The sequence below is a fragment of the Bufo bufo genome, chromosome 2 (assembly GCF_905171765.1).
Source record: "Bufo bufo chromosome 2, aBufBuf1.1, whole genome shotgun sequence".
NCBI classification, from domain to species: Eukaryota; Metazoa; Chordata; class Amphibia; order Anura; family Bufonidae; genus Bufo; species Bufo bufo.
Window position 1 is genome coordinate 484,307,559 of NC_053390.1, and position 22,148 is coordinate 484,329,706.

Here is a 22,148-nt window from a genome sequence, read left to right on the forward strand (position 1 = left end):
CAAGGGATCTGAGGATCTCATCTCGGTACCTAATGGCAGTCAGGCTACCTCTGGCGAGCACATGGAGGGCTGTGCGGCCCTCCAAAGAAATGCCACCCCACACCATTATTGACCCAATGCCAAACCGGTCATGCCAGAGGATGTCGCAGGCAGCAGAACGTTCTCCACGGCGTCTCCAGACTCTGTCACGTCTGTCACATGTGCTCAGTGTGAACCTGCTTTCATCTGTGAAGAGCACAGGGCGCCAGTGGCGAATTTGCCAATCTTGGTGTTCTCTGGCAAATGCCAAACGTCCTGCACGGTGTTGGGCTGTAAACACAACCCGCACCTGTGGACGTCGGGCCCTCATATCACCCTCATGGAGTCTGTTTCTGACCGTTTGAGCAGACACATGCACATTTGTGGCCTGCTGGAGGTCATTTTTCAGGGCTCTGGCAGTGCTCCTCCTGTTCCTCCTTGCACAAAGGGGGAGGTAGAGGTCCTGCTGCTGGGTTGTTGCCCTCCTACGGCCTCCTCCACGTCTCCTGATGTACTGGCCTGTCTCCTGGTAGCGCCTCCATGCTCTGGACACTACGCTGACAGACACAGCAAACATTCTTGCCACAGCTCGCATTGATGTGCCATCCTGGATAAGCTGCACTACCTGAGCCACTTGTGTGGGTTGTAGACTCCGTCTCATGCTACCACTAGAGTGAAAGCACCGGCAGCATTCAAAAGTGACCAAAACATCAGCCAGGAAGCATAGGAACTGAGAAGTGGTCAGGTCACCACCTGCAGAACCACTCCTTTATTGGGGGTGTCTTGCTAATTGCCTATAATTTCCACCTGTTGTCTATCCCATTTGCACAACAGCATGTGAAATTGATTGTCACTCAGTGTTGCTTCCTAAGTGGACAGTTTGATTTCACAGAAGTGTGATTGACTTGGAGTTACATTGTGTTGTTTAAGTGTTCCCTTTATTTTTTTGAGCAGTGTATTATTCTACAGGTCAGTACAAATCCAGCGATACCTTATATATATAGCTTTTCTTGCGTTCGTGATAAAAAAATAAAAGAAAAGTGGGGGAAAAAATAAATCTGTTTTTTTTTTTTATGTCGCCATATTTTGACCCCTATAAATTTTTTGAAATTATGTGTACTGAGCTGTATAGGGGCTCATTTCTTGCAGGGCAATCTAAACTTTTCATTGATACCATTCTGGGGTGTGTATGAAATTTTGATACATTTTTATTTAATTGTTTTGTAGAAAAGGAAGCGACCAAAAATGGCGATTCAGCCATTTGGACACTTTTTTCCATTTTGCTGTTTGCCGTATGGTATAATTTTTGTATTTTTAAACTATGGGCGTTTTTGCACTTCGCGACACTCGTGTATTTTTTAAAAACATTTTAGTTCTTTTATTTTGGGAAAAGGGGGGTGATTAAAATAATTTTTTTTTACACTTTTTTTATGCAATCATTAGATTGCTATCATAGACTCCAATGCACTTGCATTAGAATCTATGATGATTTTATTTGTTTCCTATGGAGCCCTATTACAGGGCGAGGGGCTGCTGCACACACGCTCCGGCTCCTCCAAATCGCCACACGGGGAAGCCAAGCACCACTGGAAGCGTGTGCTTCCGATGTTTCACGCGCTCAGATGCAGTGGTCAGGATTGACCACGGCATCTGAGGGGTTAAATGTCCACGATCTGCATTACTGCCGGTTGCGGAAATTAACTGCGGGTGTCTGCTATAAGTAGCAGGTAGTCACCCGCAGCTATGGTGCCTGCAGCGCTCAGGAGCGGGTGCCATCTTTAAAGACCCGGCCAGAGTTGTACATGTACGGCGCTGGGCATTAAGGGGTTAAAAGAAACTCCAACTGTTCAAGCCAGATGTATAATCCTCTGGCAACACATCGCTGAGACGCCAGGCCTGAGCATAGCAGCAGAAACCTCCCATGAATTTTTTTTAAGCAAGGGTTCAGATTTTTGTCTATTGAGTCCTTTAATTGTGATGCGTCCTCAAATGAAAGGACAGTATTTTTTACTCATTCAATTTTTATTAAGGTTTTCAGCATAACATATTTTTCAGGAACATATGATACAAGCTTATAATAAAGGTGTGTTATAGGAGAGCACGCATAACATAGTACTCAAAAGTGGCAAGGCTACTTTCACACTAATTTGGTGCGGATCCGTCATGGATCTGCACAGACGGATCCGTTCATATAATACTAACGTCAGCAACCGTTCAGAACAGATCTGTTTGTATAATCTTTAACATAGCTAAGACGGATGCGTATTGATCACCATTGAAAGTCAATGGAGGACGGACCCGTTTTCTATTGTGTCATAAGAAATCGGATCCGTCCCCATTGACTTACACTGTGTGTCAGAACGGATCCGTTTGGCTCAGTTTTGTCAGACGGACACCAAAACATTGCAAGCAGCGTTTTGGTGTACACCTCCAAAGCGGAATGGAGACGGAACGGAGGCAAACTGATGAATTCTGAGCGGATCATTTTCCATTCAGAATGCATTAGGGCAAAACTCATTCGTTTTGGAATGCTTGTGAGAGCCCTAAACGGATCTCACAAACGGAACGCCAAAATGCCAGTGTGAAAGTAGCCTATGCCACGCAACGGCTTGTGCGATGACAATTATGAGAACATGAAATGTAACAACTGACAAAATAACTTAAAGATAAGGAGAGACACACAAAAAGACAAGGGGGGGAGGTAAGGAGGGGGTAAGGAGATAAATGTGGACAGTCACATCTGTATGTTCTGAAACCTCTCCGAAGAGCGGAATACGTCCCATGGGGCCCAAGTCTTCAAGAATCGGGAAGAGTCTAAGGGTGTCAGACTGATTAGGTCCTCCATTCTCTGGTACAGTGTGATTTCTTCAAACCATTACTCTGGTGAAGGAGGGGAGGGGAATTCCAATGTCTCGGAACAACTGCTTTTGCTGCTTGTATCATGTATTTCAAAAGTGAGTTCTTGTAAGCAGGAAAATTTAGGTCAAGTACAAATAGTAGAGGAGTTTCAGGAGAGTTTTGTACAGGAATGCCGGTCACGTCTCTGATTGTGCACATAGTTCCAAAAGGGGCGTAGGACAGTACAATGCCACCAAATATGGATCATCGTACCCTCCTTTGTGTGACATCTCCAACAGCGATCTGACACTGTGGGAAACCATTTATGGAGAAGCGCGGGCACCCTGTACCATCTGGATAGGATTTTGTAGCTTGTTTCCTGGGCTTTAATAGAGATCAGCGCTTTATGGGACAAGAGAAAACTCTTATGCCACTGGGACAGGGTAAACCTATATCCCTCTCCCAGGCCTGACAAAAAGGGGGGAGCTGTAAGGAGCGTTGGTTTATTAGTAGATTATATAAGGTTGATATGTTCCTAAATACCGCTGAGGGGGCTATGCACAATTGTTCAAATGCTGTGAGATTTCGGTGTAATGTGTGGGTCTTAGGCTACATGTACACGAACGTTGTTTCTTTCCGTTCTTTTTGTGTGGATAGGATGCGGAATTATTCATTTCAATGGGTCCGCAAAAAACAACGCGTGCTGTCCGCATCAGTATGTCCGCTCTGTAGCCTCGAAAAAAAAAAATAGAACAGGTCCTATTATTGTTTGTTTTAGGCATTGTTACAATGGATCTGCACAAAAAACTAATAGCATACGTATGTCATCCGTTTTTTTTTTTGTGGTGTGTACCATGTAGTCCGCAAAGGTTTTGATTGCAGGAATATGTGAGGTAGCCAATTGTCCTCTGAGAGCCCTTGCCTGCAAACGTCCACTTTTGTTCCCGTATTCGTAGAATTTACTACGACATAATTGAATCGTACGTTTCTAAGAAGTCTCTAGGAGGCGCATTATGGATATCACGGAGAGTAGGCAAGGATAGTGCTCGATTGTGGGCAAGCTCCAAGGAGGCAACCCTCTGTAGAGCAAACTTAAGAGAATGTGCTTTCTCCTTCTTGAGACGGGAGCCATGTTTTATAAGAACCCCGCACAGGACACATTTCAAGGCTTCCCATTGTATTGGAAGAGGAGTGGGATCTGCACTGTGATCAGAGAGAAAATTTGTTACGGTGGTAGCCAGATCGGCAGCACATACCGAATCAAGAAAGAGACTCATTCAGGTGCCAAGTCCACTTGCGTTTAGTGAGGAAAGGAAGGCTTAAGGGCATATTCTGACCACAAAATATTGCCTATTTGTGTGGAGTCCAGCCACTAAAGGGTTGGTTGAATTAACAAGTGTGGGGTCCAGGGTTAGATAAAAGTCGCCACAGAATACGACTGTTCCACGAATGAGGGGCAACGCCGTTTGAAGCAAATCCAGAAGAAAGAAGACCTGATTTTGGTTGGGGGCATTAATAAACGTGAATTCACGGCCACTAATCAAAAGCGAAAAAATCGGGGATGGGCAGTACAGCCTAGCACATGGTGAAAAAGATTTATGGATCGCTACGACGACTCCTTTTGTATTGTTGACCGGGTTATTTGCAAGGGGCCATGTGGTATAGTGCTGATGATGTATTCTAGGAACACCACCCTTGAAGTGTGTTTCTTAAAGACAAGTAATGTGTACCTTCTGGCGATGGAATTGGTGGAGTACTTTTCAGGGGTGTTGAAGGACGCTATCTTGAGTGACGTCATATCTGGGGGGGGGGACGGGGGGGACACAAGGAACAAGGGGTTGGGGGACAAACCGGAAACCAGAAAAGAGTAAAAGAAAAAACAACCACGAGGAAAAAGAGAAAAAAGAGGAGGTAGGTAACTAGCGTGACCAAAAGGTCTATGGAGACAGTCACCAAGGTCCGGACAGCTCCGGGGAAGGGTCTCTAACTATTAGGGGGAAAGTAACAGCCAGAGAAGAGCAAGCCTGCTACATTCCTTGTCAAAGTAGACATGGCTCACCAACTGCTGAGAGAGAGAGAGATCAAGAGAAGCAGAGGTGCAAGGCAGAAAGAGGAAAAGAGCCATTGTGGTTATAAGGCATCAGTCCCAGTCAAGAACAGCAGGCAGTCCCAAGTGACAGAGTTGGATGGGGATCCTCGTCGGAAACCAGCTGATAGTCGCCGCTGTCGTCGCCCACGAGGGGTTGACTTAATCAGTCCAGGGGTCTTGGGGCTGGCAATCTGGGAAGGACGAGGCTGTCTCCATGTTGTTGAAGCTGGTGGTAGGATGGATGGCCAAGGACCCTGCTCGACAGGGGGCAGGTCCAATTGTTGTAGAAAGTGTATGAAGTCCGAGGGATGACGGAGAGTAGCAACCTTATAGACCTGCAAATAGAGCGAATGAATAACAACAGCGATAAGAAATTCCACGGTCCTTTAGGAGGTCCAGTAGCGGACGAAGGGCAGCTCGTTGTGACAAGGTGCGACGTGAAAGGTCCTGCAGTATCATAATGGAGGCCCCTTCATGAGACATAGGGGAGGATTGTCAAGCTTTGTTTAGGATTTGCTCTTTAATGACATAGAAATGAATTCTGCAGATGAGGTCTCGTGGTTTGGTGCCATCAGGATCAGGATATCTAAGGGCTCTAGGCGCTCTGTCAATCTCTATGTGAAAGTTTGGCGGGCGTCCGAAAATTCTATTAAATGTTCTCACGATTGTGGGCAGTAGGTCCACCGTCGTTATGGATTCTGGAAGACTTCTGATCCGTATATTGTTACGGTGACTACGGTTTTCTGTATCGTCCAGATGTTGTTGTAGTGCATTAAGTTGGTCATTAGTTTGGGCCTTAACTTGTAGAGCTTGAACAGTTGCATGCTCAGAGTTGCATTGATTCTAGTGCCAAGCGCAGTCAGCTCAGAGCAGACCTGGGAGAATAAATTTTTGCATTCTTGTAGGATGTTGGTAGCAAAGCTGGACAAGTCCGCTTTAGAAGGTAGAGATCAAATAAAAGTACGCAAATCTGCCATGGTTGGCGGTCTGGAATCTTCATCAAATAGGTCTGCAGAGGGTGGAAGTCTCAAGGAGGGGTGCAGGGAGAATCCCTGAAGGGGCACAGCTAAAAGGTCAGTCGTGACCTTGGGTCCTAGAGAGGTTGCTCCAGATGACTGTGGATGGGAGTCGTCCCATGAGGATCCAGTGGACCAGCGTGGGGATGCCGCCAGGGAGGATCCAGGGGAGTGGGAATGGGGAGAGAAGAAACATGGAGCATGGATTGATTGGGGGACCCTTGATGGCGGTCCAAGGGTTGCCCCTGGAGATGGGGACCCAGGTGTGGCGACGGATGATCACAGGGGGGCCCCTGATGCATGTCTGAATTGGTTAGCACGAGTGCTTTAGAAGAATGCCCACTGGGCCAGAAAGGGTTAACTGGGGGTCTCAAAGCAGAGTCCACTGAAGTGGCAGGGCTGGTGGCCTTTGGTGCTGCGGCCTGTGAGTAGGGGGGTGAGCCCCCAGGACTAACATGGTGTGCAGCCATAACCGATGGTGCTGGAGAGAAATGCAGGGGTTCTGGCAATTGGATGGCGGCAGGGCCGGAGCACACATGTGGAGAGCGCGGAATAGGAGTAGCCGGGGAGATCCAGCCTGGGCTGTGGGTCTGTAACTGGAGGTCAAGCGGAGGTAAGTATGGAAGGCACTGGCGCTGAGCAGCGCCTGCATAGATGTGAAGCAGGGCTCCCAGGTGTTCCATGCAGCGCTTATGAGGAGCGCATGGCCCGATGCCATGACCATCTTGGGAATGCATGGCGCGGCAGTGGAGAGTGGGGGCTGGTGAGGCAGACTGCAGCTTGAATAAGCTGGGTATGTCACCTTGAAAGGATGTCAGGGGAGCCGGTGGTCTGGCTCTACCCTTTTTAAAAGTCTTTCCCATCAGGAGTAGCTGGTGTGGGGTAAATTCGCCAGGGAAGCAGCAGAGCTCGCTCATGGCTGGCCATGCCCCCGGAAGGACAGTATTTTTAACAACCTTTGCAACTGAAGCATCTATCATAGGAATTGTATCCCACTTTCTTTATCTCACTCCCAATTTCTTTATCATTAAAGGGGTAGCACCTTTTTAAACCTCTAGGTAGTACAGTTCTTTTATCAGAGCTATTCTACTCTTCAATCATCCTATGTAGGTTTTCATGTACAGGAAAAACCCTCCTCTGACCTCCCCCAAGCCTCCAAACATTGAGTCTTGTACAGATTATTAATTTTTTTATATCCTCTATTTCCATACTACTAAGAACAGCTTTTGATAAAGGGTCAAGATCCTCATTAGAATCTTTTTATTTTTTTAATCATCGTCTTCTAAACCAGAATTTTCATGCTCCCCTTCCTTCTTATCAGAAGTCTCCATAATTACAGAGTCCTCAGATGTCAGAAGATGATAATTCTTACCCTTTTCCTCATGCTTTTTTTTTTTTAGGTAACCATAGATGAGAAATTTGCCGTGGCCATGGCATTTCATGCTTAACCATAGCTCTGATGTTATTTATAGAGACAGGTACTTTCTCCTGAACATATTTGATTGGGCAGGATTTTATATGAAGGTTCATGCTTCCTATTGCAAAGTACACATCTATTAGAGGATCTTGCTTTAGCATTTGAAAAATCCTTTTCAGCCTAAAACACCATATGTAAAAATTCATATTAGCATAACGGCAAATTGCCATGAATTTCTACTAACAAAACCTTAGAGCAATCAGACAAAACAAGGTGGACATGCAGCACCTGATGTAGGGACAGATGTAGTCTGTGTAGCATTGCTCTCCATGTCTCCCCCGGCAGGTTCCAACTACTGGAGACACGCTGGGCCAGCCAAATGCTTCCGTCCACATCCTTACTGAGCACTATATCAGCAGAGCACTATATCAGCAGAGCGCACCGCCGGAAGTGGCGCAGTGCCATCTCAAAACCGGAAGTGACGCACCCCGCGGGGTCTAACACTTACCACGCTAGCGTGCACTCGCTTGCTCCTACCTCCAGCAGATGGTGTCCCCGAGGCTTCTCTGCAATGGCAACGCGACAGAGACCTAGGGATGGCTTCCAGTAAACCACGCATCTTATTTCCGAAGCACGGGGACACATCTAAGCAGTTATCTCAGCTGTCATCTGCACATGTGCTGATACCAGCAGACTTTAAATAGGACTCCGTTTTCTCACACACGCAGTACTGCAGTCTCATGAGAAGGACGGATTTTATGCTCATAAATATAAGAGCCGCCAATTAAACGCCTTCGCAGATTGTCCCCCTAGACTAAAGGAGCCATTATAAATAATTAAAAGGCATTTAAGAGTTTATTTATAACATGTTTTTTTTCATTATTTTCATAGTTTTTCTTTCCTGGGGAACAGATTTAAGCATTAAAGGGTTTTTGGGAATTAGGGTAACAAAATTAAATGACTGAATATACCTAAATATTACATGTAAATGTATTCCCAAATATCTATCCTTAGTTATAATGGCTCATGTTGTCTAAGGCGCTATCATCAGGGAAAATAAAATGGCCGCTGTCCTATTAGCACAAAAAAAACTTGTCCTAATCTCACAGCAGGACAAGTTACTTCACAACACAGAGCTAAAGAGCTGCATCATCCTCCTCCTCCTCTTACTTGTCAGGGATTATAATCCTGAATACAGCTGATAAGGTTTTCAGCTGAGTGTCTATAGAAATGGAATGCATGGTGAGAGATATAGTACAGACAGGAGGTGTGGCTAATGAGCAGAAGCACTTGTATGCAGTCTCCATTACCACAGTCTGTCCTCTTCGTACTTCATGTCTCCTTATGAAATCCATTCCCACAGAAATTTTGATAAAGATCAGCTGTATTCAGGATCATAATCCCTGACAAGTAAAAGAGGAGGATAAGGCATCTCTTTAGCTCAGTGTTGTGAGGTAACTTGTCCTGTGTGTGATTAGGACAGGTTTTCTATGTAATAATAGGAATAGGATGGTAGTGATTTAATTTCTCCTAATGATTTCTCCCCAGACAAAACAAGGAATTATAACTAATGCAAGATATTTGGGAATAGATTTATAATAAAGTAATATTTACATATTTTTATTTTCTTAATTCCTGGAGAACACTTTAAGTTGTGTTTTGTTTTTATTGCTTTTTATTTTTTTGCATAATGCTCTTGGGGCTCTTTCACACTTGCGTTGTTCTTTTGAGGCATAGAGTTCCGTCGTCGGGGCTCTATGCCGGAAGAATCCTGATCAGGATTATCCCAATGCATTCTGAATGTAGAGAAATCCATTCAGGATGCGTCAGGAAGTCTTCAGTTCTTTTTTGGCCGGAGAAAATACCGCAAGGCCGGATCCGGAATTAATGCCCATTGAAAGGCATTAATCCGGATCCGGCCTTAAGCTAAACGTAGTTTCGGCGCATTACCGGATCCGACGTTTAGCTTTTTCTGAATGGTTACCATGGCTGCCAGGACACTAAAGTCCTGTTTGCCATGGTAAAGTGCAGCGGGGAGCAGTATACTTACCGTCCGTGCGGCTCCTGGGGCGCTTCAGAGTGACGTCAGGGCGCCCCACACGCATGGATGACGTGATCGCATGGATCACGTCATCCATGCGCAAGGGGCACCCTGACGTCATTCTGGAGCGCCCCGGGAGCCGCACGGACGGTAAGTATACTGCTCCCCACTACTACTATGGCAGCCAGGACTTTAATAGCGTCCTGGGTGCCATAGTAACACTGAACGCATTTTGAAGACGGATCCGTCTTCAAATGCTTTCAGTTCACTTGCGGTGTTACGGATCCGGTGGGCACCTCCGGCAAATGGAGTGCACGACGGATCCGGACAACGCAAGTGTGAAAGAGGCCTTAAAGAGGACCTTTCACCAGTTTTTACTTTATAAACGCAATATCTCACACTGTAGCCCATGTTCAGTAGATGTCATATCACTAATTTTCTTCATGATATGCTTCTCCGTTACGCCACAACATGAACCAAAAACGAATTTCATAAAAACACAACCAATCATTAATTTGAACAGCAAAACAACACAACTACTTGCCTTTTCCACTGAAATCATTCTTCCGTGAAGTTCTGTTCTGTGAAGATGGTTAATGCATTTTGTTGCATCTTCCGAGGACGACATAGTCACAAATCCATAACAGCGTGCTCCAGGACTTCTAGCATTAGTTACCACCTTTGCACCAACCACCTAAAAGAGTTTGAAATCAAAATTATTGATCAAAGTTTAAAGATTACTTACAGACAGACCAGGTCTGCCTGCAGATGTGGTGGTAGAGTGGTTCATGCCCAAGGAACACGCTTTCATTTCACAAGCCACACAGCCTAAATTTCTTTAACCCCTTAGTGATCACAATAAGCTTTTTTATTTGGATTACTAAGGGACTATGGTCATCCATGTAGTGGAGAGCAGGAGCTCTATTCTCAAATGACTCCTGCTATAACGGCCTGAATCGGCAGATGCCCCAATCCCAGGCATTTAAAGAGGACCTTTCACCTGGTAAAACATTGTGAAGTAAATATACAGACATGGAGAGCGGCGCCCAGGGATCTCACTGCACTTACTATTATCCCTGGGCTCCACTCCGTTTGGCCGCTGTGCCCTCCGGTATCTTCGCTCACTTGGTTATAGTAGGCGGAGACTGGCCTTGTTCTGCTGGGCTTTTCCTTCTCCCATGCTGTAGTGCTGGCCAATCGCAGCGGAGAGCTCACAGCCTGGGAGAAAAAAACCTCCCAGGATGTGAGCTCTGCGCTGCGATTGGCCAGCGCTACAGCCTAGGAGGAGGACACGCCCAGCAGAACAAGGGCAGACTCCGCCTACTATAACCAAGTGAGCGAAGATACCAGAGGACATCGCGGCCGAACGGAGCAGCGCCCAGGGATAATAGTAAGTGCAGTGAGATCCCTGGGCGCCGCTCTCCATGTCTGTATAATTAGTTCACAATGTTTTTCCAGGTGAAAGGTCCTCTTTAATGGTCCTCTTTCTCACATATTGTACTTTATTTAGGTGCTAACATTAGACCTATACAATTTGCATATATACACAAAAAAACAAAAAAAAATGACTTAAAATGCATTTTTCCATATTTTAAGTGCAATGTCACATTTATACATACTATACAAAAATGTTATTATATATTTACTTCCATATGAATATTTATTTTAAAGAGGTTAAGGTTTATGCTTTTTTTTTTTTTTTTTTAAACTAGGGATGAACGAATTATATATAGTAAAAATTTGTTTTCCGGTAATGTTCTGGTATTTACTGAATTGCGTTATGGATTCCGTTACCCCGGACCATAATGCAATTCCATGACGGAATAAATAACGGAATGCCTTTAGAGGCATTTCGTTATTTATTCCGTCATAATAGAAGTCTATGGCCTGCCTAACAGATCCGTTCGGTTTCCGTTATGCTGGAGTCATGGAATTGCATTATAGTACATGGTAACGGAATCCATAACGCAATTCAGTAAATACCACAACATGACCCAAAAACTAATTACATAACATGCAATTCGCTCATCCCTACTTACAACCAAATTTGTTTAATTTTGAAATACAATATACCAAATTTTCAGGGACACACAGGTGTCAGAATGATTGAAAACCAAAGTGGCAACAATTTGAATACTATACCCCTCAATTTTATTTCAATTTAGTTAACCCATTACGTATTCCACAGGAATTGAAGCAAAATGGAGGTAAAATTAAAAAATTTCATTTTATGTTGCAGCTTTTCCATTTTAATCCATTTTTCATTTAACACAGGAAAACAAACCTCAGCGATTATAACCCTGATTCTGCAGTTTACAAAAACAACTCTTTTATGTGATTTTAAGTTGTTATAAGGGGACATGGCAGGGTACAAAAGTGAAGGAGCGCCATATAGACTTTGAAGGGCAGGATAATAGGGGGAAAAAAAAGCACTTTCTTACTCATTTTCTCCTGAATATGGCAACATTCCATATGTGGTCATTAACTGCAGAATGGGTAAATGAGAGGGCTCAGAAGGGAAGAAGTGCCATATAGTTTTTTGAGGACAGATTATTTTTTTTACCCCATTTTGGAAACTACACTCCTCTAGGAATTTGTAGTGGGTATAGTGAGCACTATACTCCTAAAATTTAGACCCAACTCATAGAATTTAGAAAAAAAAAAAAAAAAGACAAAAATATTTTTTTTCCCCAATAAAATATTGCATTAGCCCCAATTTTTAATTTTCCCAAACTGTAACAGGAGAACCCCTTACCCCCAACACATTCTCTCCTGAACACAGCCACACCCCATATGTGGTCATAAACTGTTGTATGGGCACACAGCAGGACTCAGAAGAGATGGAGTGCCATACAGCTTTTGGTGGGCAGTTTTCACTGTAAAGGTTTTTAGCACCATGTTGTATTTCAAGAGACCCTGAGGTACCAGTATAGCGGAAATCCTCAAAAAGTTACCCCATTAACTTTTATCAAAATATCACCGTACTCAGGAGAAGTAGGGCAATGTGTTTTGGGGTGTATTTTTATATATACCCATGCTGGGTGAGAGAAATATCTCTGTAAATTGACAACTTTGTATAAAAAAAAATTAAAAAGTTGTCATTTACAGAGATATTTCTCACACACAGTATGGGTATATGTAAAAATAACACTCCATAACACATTGCCCTACTTCTTCTGAGTACGGCGATGCCACATGTGTGACACTTTTTTGCAGCCTAGGTGCGCAAAGGGGCCCAAATTCCAATGAGTACTTTTAGGATTTCACAGGGCATTTTTCCGCATTTGGATTCCAAACTACTTCTCACGCTTTAGAGCCCCTAAAATGCCAGGGCAGTATAAATACCCCACAAGTGACCCCATTTTAGAAAAAAGACACCCCAAGGTATTCCGTGAGGGGTATGGTGAGTTCATGTAAAATTTTATTTTTTGTCACAAGTTAGTGGAATATGAGACCTTGTAAGGAAAAAAATATATATATATAATAATTTCCGCTAACTTGTGCCAAAAAATAAAAATCTTCTATGAACTCGCCATGCCCCTTGTGGGGGTATTTATACTGCCCTGGCATTTTAGGGGCCCTAAAGCGTGAGAAGTAGTTCGGAATCCAAATGCGTAAAAATGCCCTGTGAAATCCTAAAGGTACTCATTGGAATTTGGGCCCCTTTGTGCACCTAGGCTGCAAAAAAGTGTCACACACGTGGTATCGCCGTACTCAGAAGAAGTAGGGCAATGTGTTTTGGGGTGTATTTTTACACATACCCATACTGTGTGTGAGAAATATCTTTGTAAATGACAACTTTTTAAAAATGTTTATACAAAGTTGTCAATTTACAGAGATATTTCTCTCACCCAGCATGGGTATATGTAAAAATACACCCCAAAACACATTGCCCTACTTCTTCTGAGTACGGCGATACCACATGTGTGACACTTTTTTGCAGCCTAGGTGCGTAAAGGGGCCGAAAGTCCAATGAGTACCTTTAGGCTTTACAGGGTTCAGCTCAGAGTTGCTCACAATTTAGCCCCGCCCAAAATGCCAGAACAGTAAACACACCCCACAAATGACCCCATTTCGGAAAGTAGACACCCCAAGGTATTCACTGAGGGGCATAGTGAGTCCGTGGGAGAGTTTTTTTTTTTTTTTTTGCCAGAAGTTAGCAGAAACAGAAACTTTATTATTTATTTTTTTTCTCAGAAAGTGTCATTTTCCGCTAACTTGTGAAATTTTTTTTAATCATACATGAACTCACCATGCCCCTTCGCGAATACTTTGGGGTGTCTTCTTTCTAAAATGGGGTCATTTGGGGGGGATTTATACTATCCTGGCATTCTAGCACCTCAAGAAACATGACAAGTGCTCAGAAAGTCAGAGCTGCTTCAAAATGCGGAAATTCATATTTTTGTAAAATTGTAAACGCTACAACTTTTTCTGACACAAACTTGTATAGAAATGTAATTATATTTGAACAATTTTACCAGAAAAAGTTAAAAAAAAATACACTTTTTTGAGAAAATTGCGGTCTTTTTTGATTAATATCAGAAAAACGAAAAATCTCAGCAGCAATCAAATACCACCAAAAGAAAGCTGTATTTGTGAGAAGAAAAGGAGGTAAAATTCATTTGGATGCCAAGTTGCATGACCGAGCAATAAACCGTTAAAGTTGTGAAGTGCCGATTTGTAAAAAAGGGCCTGGTCACTAGGGGTGTATAAATCTGTGGTCCTTAAGTGGTTAAGGACCTGCAAACTGCTAAAACCTGTGATCAGTTGTTATGGAAACCTGGAGTAGGACTTGCGACCTTCTATTGGCTAATAAGAGACATGTGACCGTGTAAATGGCAGTTCGGATTTAAGTGAAAGGCTTGTGTCACGAGGGTGTCAAGAACCACGCCTGACTCCGTTATACCCGGGGTCAGGAAGTCACAGCGGTTGGCTGCGCGCTCTATGTAAGATAGGGCTGTTTCCTTATGGTAGCTTTCTGGGTTTGCTTTGCAAACCCTTTTGGCTCACTCAGGGATTCGTAGCTCCTTCTCCTCAGCTGTTCCTTGTCCAGCACTCCCAACCTCCTTATATTCCCCTCTCACACTTCTCTGGTTGCCAGATATAGAGCTTCCTGCCTGGACATCTATTCTGACCCTCTGGAGCTGTGTTGCTGCGTTCTCTGGTTGTTGGTCCAGAACGCTACCCTCCGGATCCCTGTTGGACCTTTGTGGTCTGCTGTGGTCGCCCACCTGGGTGTATGTGTTTGTCTGTATTGTCTGTCCTCTCCCTGGTGTTTCCCTCTTAGTGTCAGTGGTGCGGACTAGCGATTGTGTCAGTGGCCCGTTCACTATCTAGGGCTCATTTTAGGGAAAGCCAGGGTTTAGGCACGTGATCGCCGCACAGGTGAGGAACCCGTCTAGGGATGTCAGGGCAGTCAGGTGCCAGCCGCAAGGTTAGTCAGGGGTCACCACCTTTCCCTCTCCCTTGGGCAGGGCTTTCCCTTTTCCCTCCCTGTGCGTGACGCCGGTCATTACAGCTTGCTGGCGTCTATTGGCTAATGCAGGTCATTGTTTGGGAATGTCTCAGGAACGGTAAGTCCAAGAGAGCAGAGACCCGCTCTTAAACCTTCCCGGACACCTGATGTACCTGTGTGCCAAATTTGGTGAAGATCAGACCAGTTGTTTGGTTGCACATAAAGAACGCACAGACAGACAGACAGACAGACAGATGTCTAGACAGACAAAAAAAAAAAAAAAAAATATATATATATATATATATATATATATATATATATATATATATATACACACACACACACACACACACACACTCACCTAAAGATTTATTAGGAACACCATACTAATACGGTGTTGGACCAACCTTTTGCCTTCAGAACTGCCTTAATTCTACGTGGCATTGATTCAACAAGGTGCTGATAGCATTCTTTAGAAATGTTGGCCCATATTGATAGGATAGCATCTTGCAGTTGATGGAGATTTGAGAGATGCACATCCAGGGCACGAAGCTCCCGTTCCACCACATCCCAAAGATGCTCTATTGGGTTGAGATCTGGTGACTGTGGGGGCCATTTTAGTACAGTGAACTCATTGTCATGTTCAAGAAACCAATTTGAAATGATTCGAGCTTTGTGACATGGTGCATTATCCTGCTGGAAGTAGCCATCAGAGGATGGATACATGTTCTCATTCTGTTTACGCCAAATTCAGACTCTACCATTTGAATGTCTCAACAGAAATCGAGACTCATCAGACCAGGCAACATTTTTCCAGTCTTCAACAGTCCAATTTTGGTGAGCTCGTGCAAATTGTAGCCTCTTTTTCCTATTTGTAGTGGAGATGAGTGGTACCCGGTGGGGTCTTCTGCTGTTGTAGCCCATCCGCCTCAAGGTTGTGCATGTTGTGGCTTCATAAATGCTTTGCTGCATACCTCGGTTGTAACGAGTGGTTATTTCAGTCAACGTTGCTCTTCTATCAGCTTGAATCAGTCGGCCCATTCTCCTCTGACCTCTTGCCTCCACAAGGCATTTTTGCCCACAGGACTGCCGCATACTGGATGTTTTTCCCTTTTCACACCATTCTTTGTAAACCCTAGAAATGGTTGTGCGTGAAAATCCCAGTAACTGAGCAGATTGTGAAATACTCAGACCGGCCCGTCTGGCACCAACAACCATGCCACGCTCAAAATTGCTTAAATCACCTTTCTTTACCCATTCTTACATTCAGTTTGGAGTTCAGGAGATTGTCTTGACCAGGACCACCCCCCTAAATGCATTGAAGCAACTGCCATGTGATTGGTTGAATAGATAATTGCATTAATGAGAAATAGAACAGGTGTTCCTAATAATTCTTTAGGTGAGTGTATATCAAAAATAGGCAACACTCCAGAGATTTGAATAAAAAAACAATCACCTTTTATTTACCCATGTGGGCAGCGCAACGTTTCGGCTCAGCACTAGAGCCTTTCACAAGCAATTGCTTGAGAAAGGCTCTAGTGCTGAGCCGAAACGTTGCGCTGCCCACATGGGTGAATAAAAGGTGATTGTTTTTTCATTCAAATCTCTGGAGTGTTGCCTATTTTTGTATTCAAGGACTGCTTATCCTTTGGGCCGTGCACCCTTCTACTGATTGAACCCCTTGTGCTGCCTTATTTTCTATATCTATTATAAATATATATATACACACACACACACACATACATACATACACTTACATATTTATATACAAAATATAACACGTGTTTAATATATTTATATGTGTGTATATACATTGCGGTCCGCAATGCATGGGCACTGACCGTATGTGTATATATATGTATACATGTGTGTATGTATCTATATGTATGTGTGTGGATGTATTTATGTCTAAGTATCTGTACATATAAAAAAATATATACATATTATACATATTTACACACGTGTGTATATACATTGCAATGCATGGGTGCCGACAGTGTGTCCACTGTCTGCAGACATGAACCCATTCAGTTAAATGGGGTCTGCAATCTGCATCCGACAGTACTTTTTCGCAGTGCGGAGACATGGACAGAAAACCCATGCATGCACTCCATAGGTTTCCGATCTGTGCTTCAATTCCAGACAACACCTTATCTTTCGGATTTCAGACCCATCACTTGATACAGTGCGCACACGGCTGGTGCCTGTATATTGCAGACCCCCTGTTAGCTGACCACAATACAGGCAGGCTATGGTCATGTACATGAGGCCTAAAGCCATACCTCCTTCCAGTATCCGGCAGGACAGTCCCGGATATCAGTGGCGGTCCTGGTACGGGGGAGGTATGTCGAAAATGGATCAGTTTTGCCCTAATGCATTCAGAATGGAAAAGGATCCACTCGGAATGCATCAGTTTGCCTCCGTTCAGTCTCCATTCCGCTTTAGAGGCGGACACCAAAACGCTGCCTGCAGCGTTTTGGTGCTGCCTTATGAAACTGAGCCAAAAGGATCCATCTTGAACACCATTGAAAGTGAATGGAGGACGGATCCTTTTTCTATTGTGCCAGAGAAAACGGATCCGTCCCCATTGACTTACATTGTGTGCCAGGACGGATCCGTTTTCTCTGGCACAATAGAAAAAGGTTATAGAAGACCTAATACAAATGGATCCGTTTATGACGGATGCATGCGGTTATATTATGGTAATGACGGATCCGCAAAAAACACAAGTTTGAAAGTAGCCTTGGGCACGTAGTGTCCCTCTTCCTTCTATTCTAAAGTTGGGAGGTATGCTAAAGCACTGATGAAATGACACCTAATGTGCTGTTGTCACTATAGCATCACAAGTAGGCAGAGATGTCATGTGACCGTTCCTCTGAAGATGCTTTGCTGTGATGCATGTTGGGATTTTTACTTTCTCTTTGAAGCTGCTCCACCCACACAGCCTCTCATTAATGGGAGCATGCTATGCCGAATGCAGTAGAAAAATGATATATATACAGTACATCTGTCATGATACAAATTCCTCTTGGCTTTAGTTATTGTCTGGGGCACTTTATTTGTTTTTATACTTATGGTGGCCAACCCCTTTAATGAAGCAGCACTGAGGGTGGGGATCTAAAAAAGCCAGGAGGTCAGTCAGTCTCTCTCTGCCTGGGGACATAAAGTCTGTCTGTGTGAGTGAGCCAAAACGTGAGTAAAAGGTTGCTGAAAATGTGAGCTAACAGGGAGAAGCCTTCCAGCAGATAGATAGGGACGTTTTATGTGTAGTAAGTGCAGGACAGGCAAGGTTTTCTTTTGCTGTTTTGTTATTTTATCTGCAACCTATGAATAAACCTGGCTATAAGTCAGCTTAAAAAACGTATACCCAACCAACCGTCAAATCATACAAAATAAGGAAAAACTGCAGCACTTCCAATAAGTGAAAAAATGTGGAGGCATGGGTGAATAAAGGACTCCACATTTCTTCACACTAATTTATATACAGTCCTGATCAAAAGTTTAAGACCACTTGAAAAATGGCAAAAAATCATATTTTACATTGTTGTATCTTAACAAGGTTCCAAGTAGAGCTTCAATATACAACAAGAAGAAATGAGAGTGAGACAAAACATTTTTCGAGCATTCAATTAATTGAAAATAACGATTAAACTGAAACAGGCTGTTTTTCAGCTGATCCAAATTTTAGGACCACATGCCTTTAAAAAGGCCAAATCTGTGCAAAGATGTGGATTCATCATTTTCTGTCAGGTAGTCGCACGTTGTGATGGCAAAGGCGAAAAAACTCTCCCTTTTTGAACGTGGTCGGGTTGTTGAACTGCATAAGCAGGGTTTCTCACAGCGTGCCATCGCTGCTGAGGTGGGACGCAGTAAGATAGTCATTTGGAATTTCTTAAATGATCCTGAGGGTTATGGAACAAAAAAGTCAAGTGGAAGACCCAAAAAAATGTCATCAGCACTGAGCCGGAGGATCCAATTGGCTGTCCGTCAAGACACTGGACGATCCTCGACCCAAATTAAGGCCCTTACTGGTGCTGACTGCAGCCCCATAACCATCAGACGGCATCTGAGACTGAAGGGCTTCAAAAACAAAAAACGTCTTCAAAGACCTTGTCTCCTTGAACGCCACAGAACTGCTTGTTTGGACTTTGCAAGAGAGCACCAAACAAGGTGTTAGAAAGTTTTATTCTCTGATGAGAAAAAATTGATGGTCCTGATTGTTTTCCAACGTTACTGGCATGACAAGCAGGTCCCACCTGAGATGTTTTCTACGCGCCAACGCACCATAATGGTCTGGGGTGCTTTTTCCTTCAGTGGAACAATGGAGCTTCAGGAAGTGCAGGGGCGTCAAATGGCCGCTGGCTATGTCCAGATGTTGCATAGAGCATTCCTCATGACTGAGGGCCCTCGTCTGTGTGGTAACGACTGGGTTTTTCAACAGGACAACGCTACAGTACACAATGCCCGCAGGACAAGGGACTTCTTCCAGGAGAATAACATCACTCTTTTGGCCCATCCTGCGTGTTCCCCTGATCTAAATCCAATTGAGAACCTTTGGAAATGGATGGCAAGGGAAGTTTACAAAAAATGGACAACAGTTCCAGACAGTAGATGGCCTTCGTGCGGCCGTCTTCACCACTTGGAGAAATGTTCCCACTCACCTCATGGAAACGCTTGCATCAAGCAGGCCGAAACGAATTTCTGAAGTGATAAATAATAACGGTGGTGCTACTCATTACAGAGTTCATTGTTGGAAGTTGGATTTCTGTTTTGGGGGGGTTTAGTTTTATTTTTAGAGGTGTGGTCCTAAACTTTTGATCAGCTGAAAAACAGCCTGTTTCAGTTTATTCGTTGTTTTCATTAAATTAAATGCTCAAAAATGTTTAGTCTCACTGCCATTTCTTCTTGTTGCATGTTGAAGCTCTACTTGGAACCTTGTTAACATCCAGCCATGCTAAATATGATTTTTTTTTGCCATTTTTCAAGTGGTCTTAAACGTTTGATAAGGAAGGAATGAATGTGTGTGTGTATATATATATATATATATATATATATATATATATATATATATATATGTGTGTGTATTATATGTATGTATGTGTATATATATATATATATATATATATATATATATATATATATATATATATATACACATACACACACACACACATATATATAACGCACATCATCCTAAACGCCGCTAACAATGACCCTCAATTGCGGGTCTCCCCTGCATTACCCTAACCCCTGCATAACCCTATATCACCAACAACTTGATCATAAACCCCTGCAATATTCCCTGCCGTACATTGCCATTATCAATCCTTGTTACCCCTGCATTAACCCCTGCAAGCCATAACCATGTGTTAACCCTTTCCCACAAATACCCCTGCAATAGTAACCCCATATTACCCCACAGCTACTCCTGTATTGAATTAACCCTTTTTATACCGTAGGGAGTTTATAGCCAGATGGGTGGGTGCTATTAGTGTGTGTGTGAGTGTATATTTAGATAGATTTTGGGGTGGAATTGTAGATTGTATTTGTTAGTGTAGTTAGGTGTATTATTTAAGTGCTGATAGTGCACTACCGTGTGCGTCTATATGTGTATATATATATATATATATATATATATATATATATATATATATATATAACCATTGATATAAATAGATATAGCATAAATAATTGACTGCAGACTTGCGATTGTTTAAGCGCAATATAGTCTTATGTCTCTGCCGCAATTCAACGCACGTAGTCCAGGAAAAGGTTGCAACAGGCAGAATATAGAATAAATGGGCAGAGTCAACAATAGATAATTTTATGCCTATCAATATTGATTATTAATATTAACCCAAAATAATTAATATTTCCTTTTACAACATGCTTAAAACTTTTGTCACTACTAGTAACATGAGAAAAAGCACCCCAAATATTATTAAATAATTTTTCTAGAGAATGATAACACCTAATATGTGCTCAGAAACTGTTGTATGGGCACACTGTAGAGTTCAGAAGAGAGAGCCCCATGTACATTAGAAACCTAGTTGGTTGATTTATACAGCACTGGCAGAGGCTCTGAGGTGAAATAAAAAAATAAAATAAAAAATAACCCCCCGCCAAGAAGTGACCCCATACCCCGTCACGGAATTTACAAATTGGTGTAGTGAGCATTTTGTCCCCTCAGGTGTACTTAAAAAAAAGTAAGTACAACAGATGGTACAAAGTGAAAGTTGAAATTTTTACAAATATATGCCATTTCAGTGCAAATATATGCCAGTGTGACAGCCCTCTTATGCAGTCCTTGCTGGTTTTATAAATACCTTACATGTGGCCAGAATCTTTTGCCTGGACATACCATGGGGATCAGGAGTAAATGAGCTCCATGCGCATCTGAGGCCCAATGTGTTGATCTACACATCTTGTGCTGACAACAATAGAGGCTCTGTGGAGAATATATGGAACCCACAAGCGGTGAACCCCATTTTGGAAACACCACCCCTCAAGAGGTGGAGAGAGCATTTTGACACATTTTGCAGAAATTAATATGCAGAGGACCATATAAAATGAAAATTGCTATTTTTCCACAGGTATGGCATTTAAGTGCACAATATGCTGTGCCCAGCATGTGCAATCTGAGATATACCACTCCCCTAAAAATAGTAGTTAGTAAGGTTCTACTGGGTAAGGAAATATCTTAAATGTGGGATGAAACTTCTGTATACGCACACAGCAGGGCTCAGAAGGAAAGGAGTGCCATATGGCTTTGGGAGTGCAGATTTTGCTAGAATGGTTTTCGGGCACTACATCACAATTTTAGAGCCCCTGAGGTACCCGTACAGTTAAAAACTCTTCAATAAGTAACCCCATTTTCAAAATTACACCCTCAAGTTATATTTCAATGGGTGGAGTATTTTGACACCACAGTTATTTTGAGGGCCTTGCTAAATGGAAAAGGTTTTCCACAGAAATGGCACTTAAGAGATCAATATATTGTGTCCCCCATGTGCAATCTAAGACTCACACTACACTGCATGAATTGATAAGCAGATTATATTGGGCACAGAAATGCCATAAAATGGACAAACTGCTGTTTGGGTAGGCTGTAGGGTTCAGTAAGAAAAGATTTTGGCATTACAGGTGCTACCTCTGGCAGCCAATAGAGAGTGAGCCCCCTTCCTCTGCAAACAGCATACACTCCATGGTCAGCATTGATGCTGGCGGATTAACCCTTCATTTGCCGCAGTCAGTGTTTTCACCAATGCTGGCAG

At 43.2% G+C, this 22,148-nt stretch overlaps 1 protein-coding gene across 1 annotated transcript in view; it reads right to left on the minus strand.

The window, feature by feature from the left end:
- Window positions 1-22,148, minus strand: part of LOC120989572 (scaffold attachment factor B2-like) — a 392,913-nt gene that overhangs the window by 326,792 nt on the left and 43,973 nt on the right. The window contains exon 3 of the mRNA XM_040417765.1: window positions 9,964-10,113. Coding sequence (XP_040273699.1) covers window positions 9,964-10,047 — 84 coding nt within the window. The 5' untranslated portion in view covers window positions 10,048-10,113. The remainder of the gene's footprint in view (window positions 1-9,963; window positions 10,114-22,148) is intronic.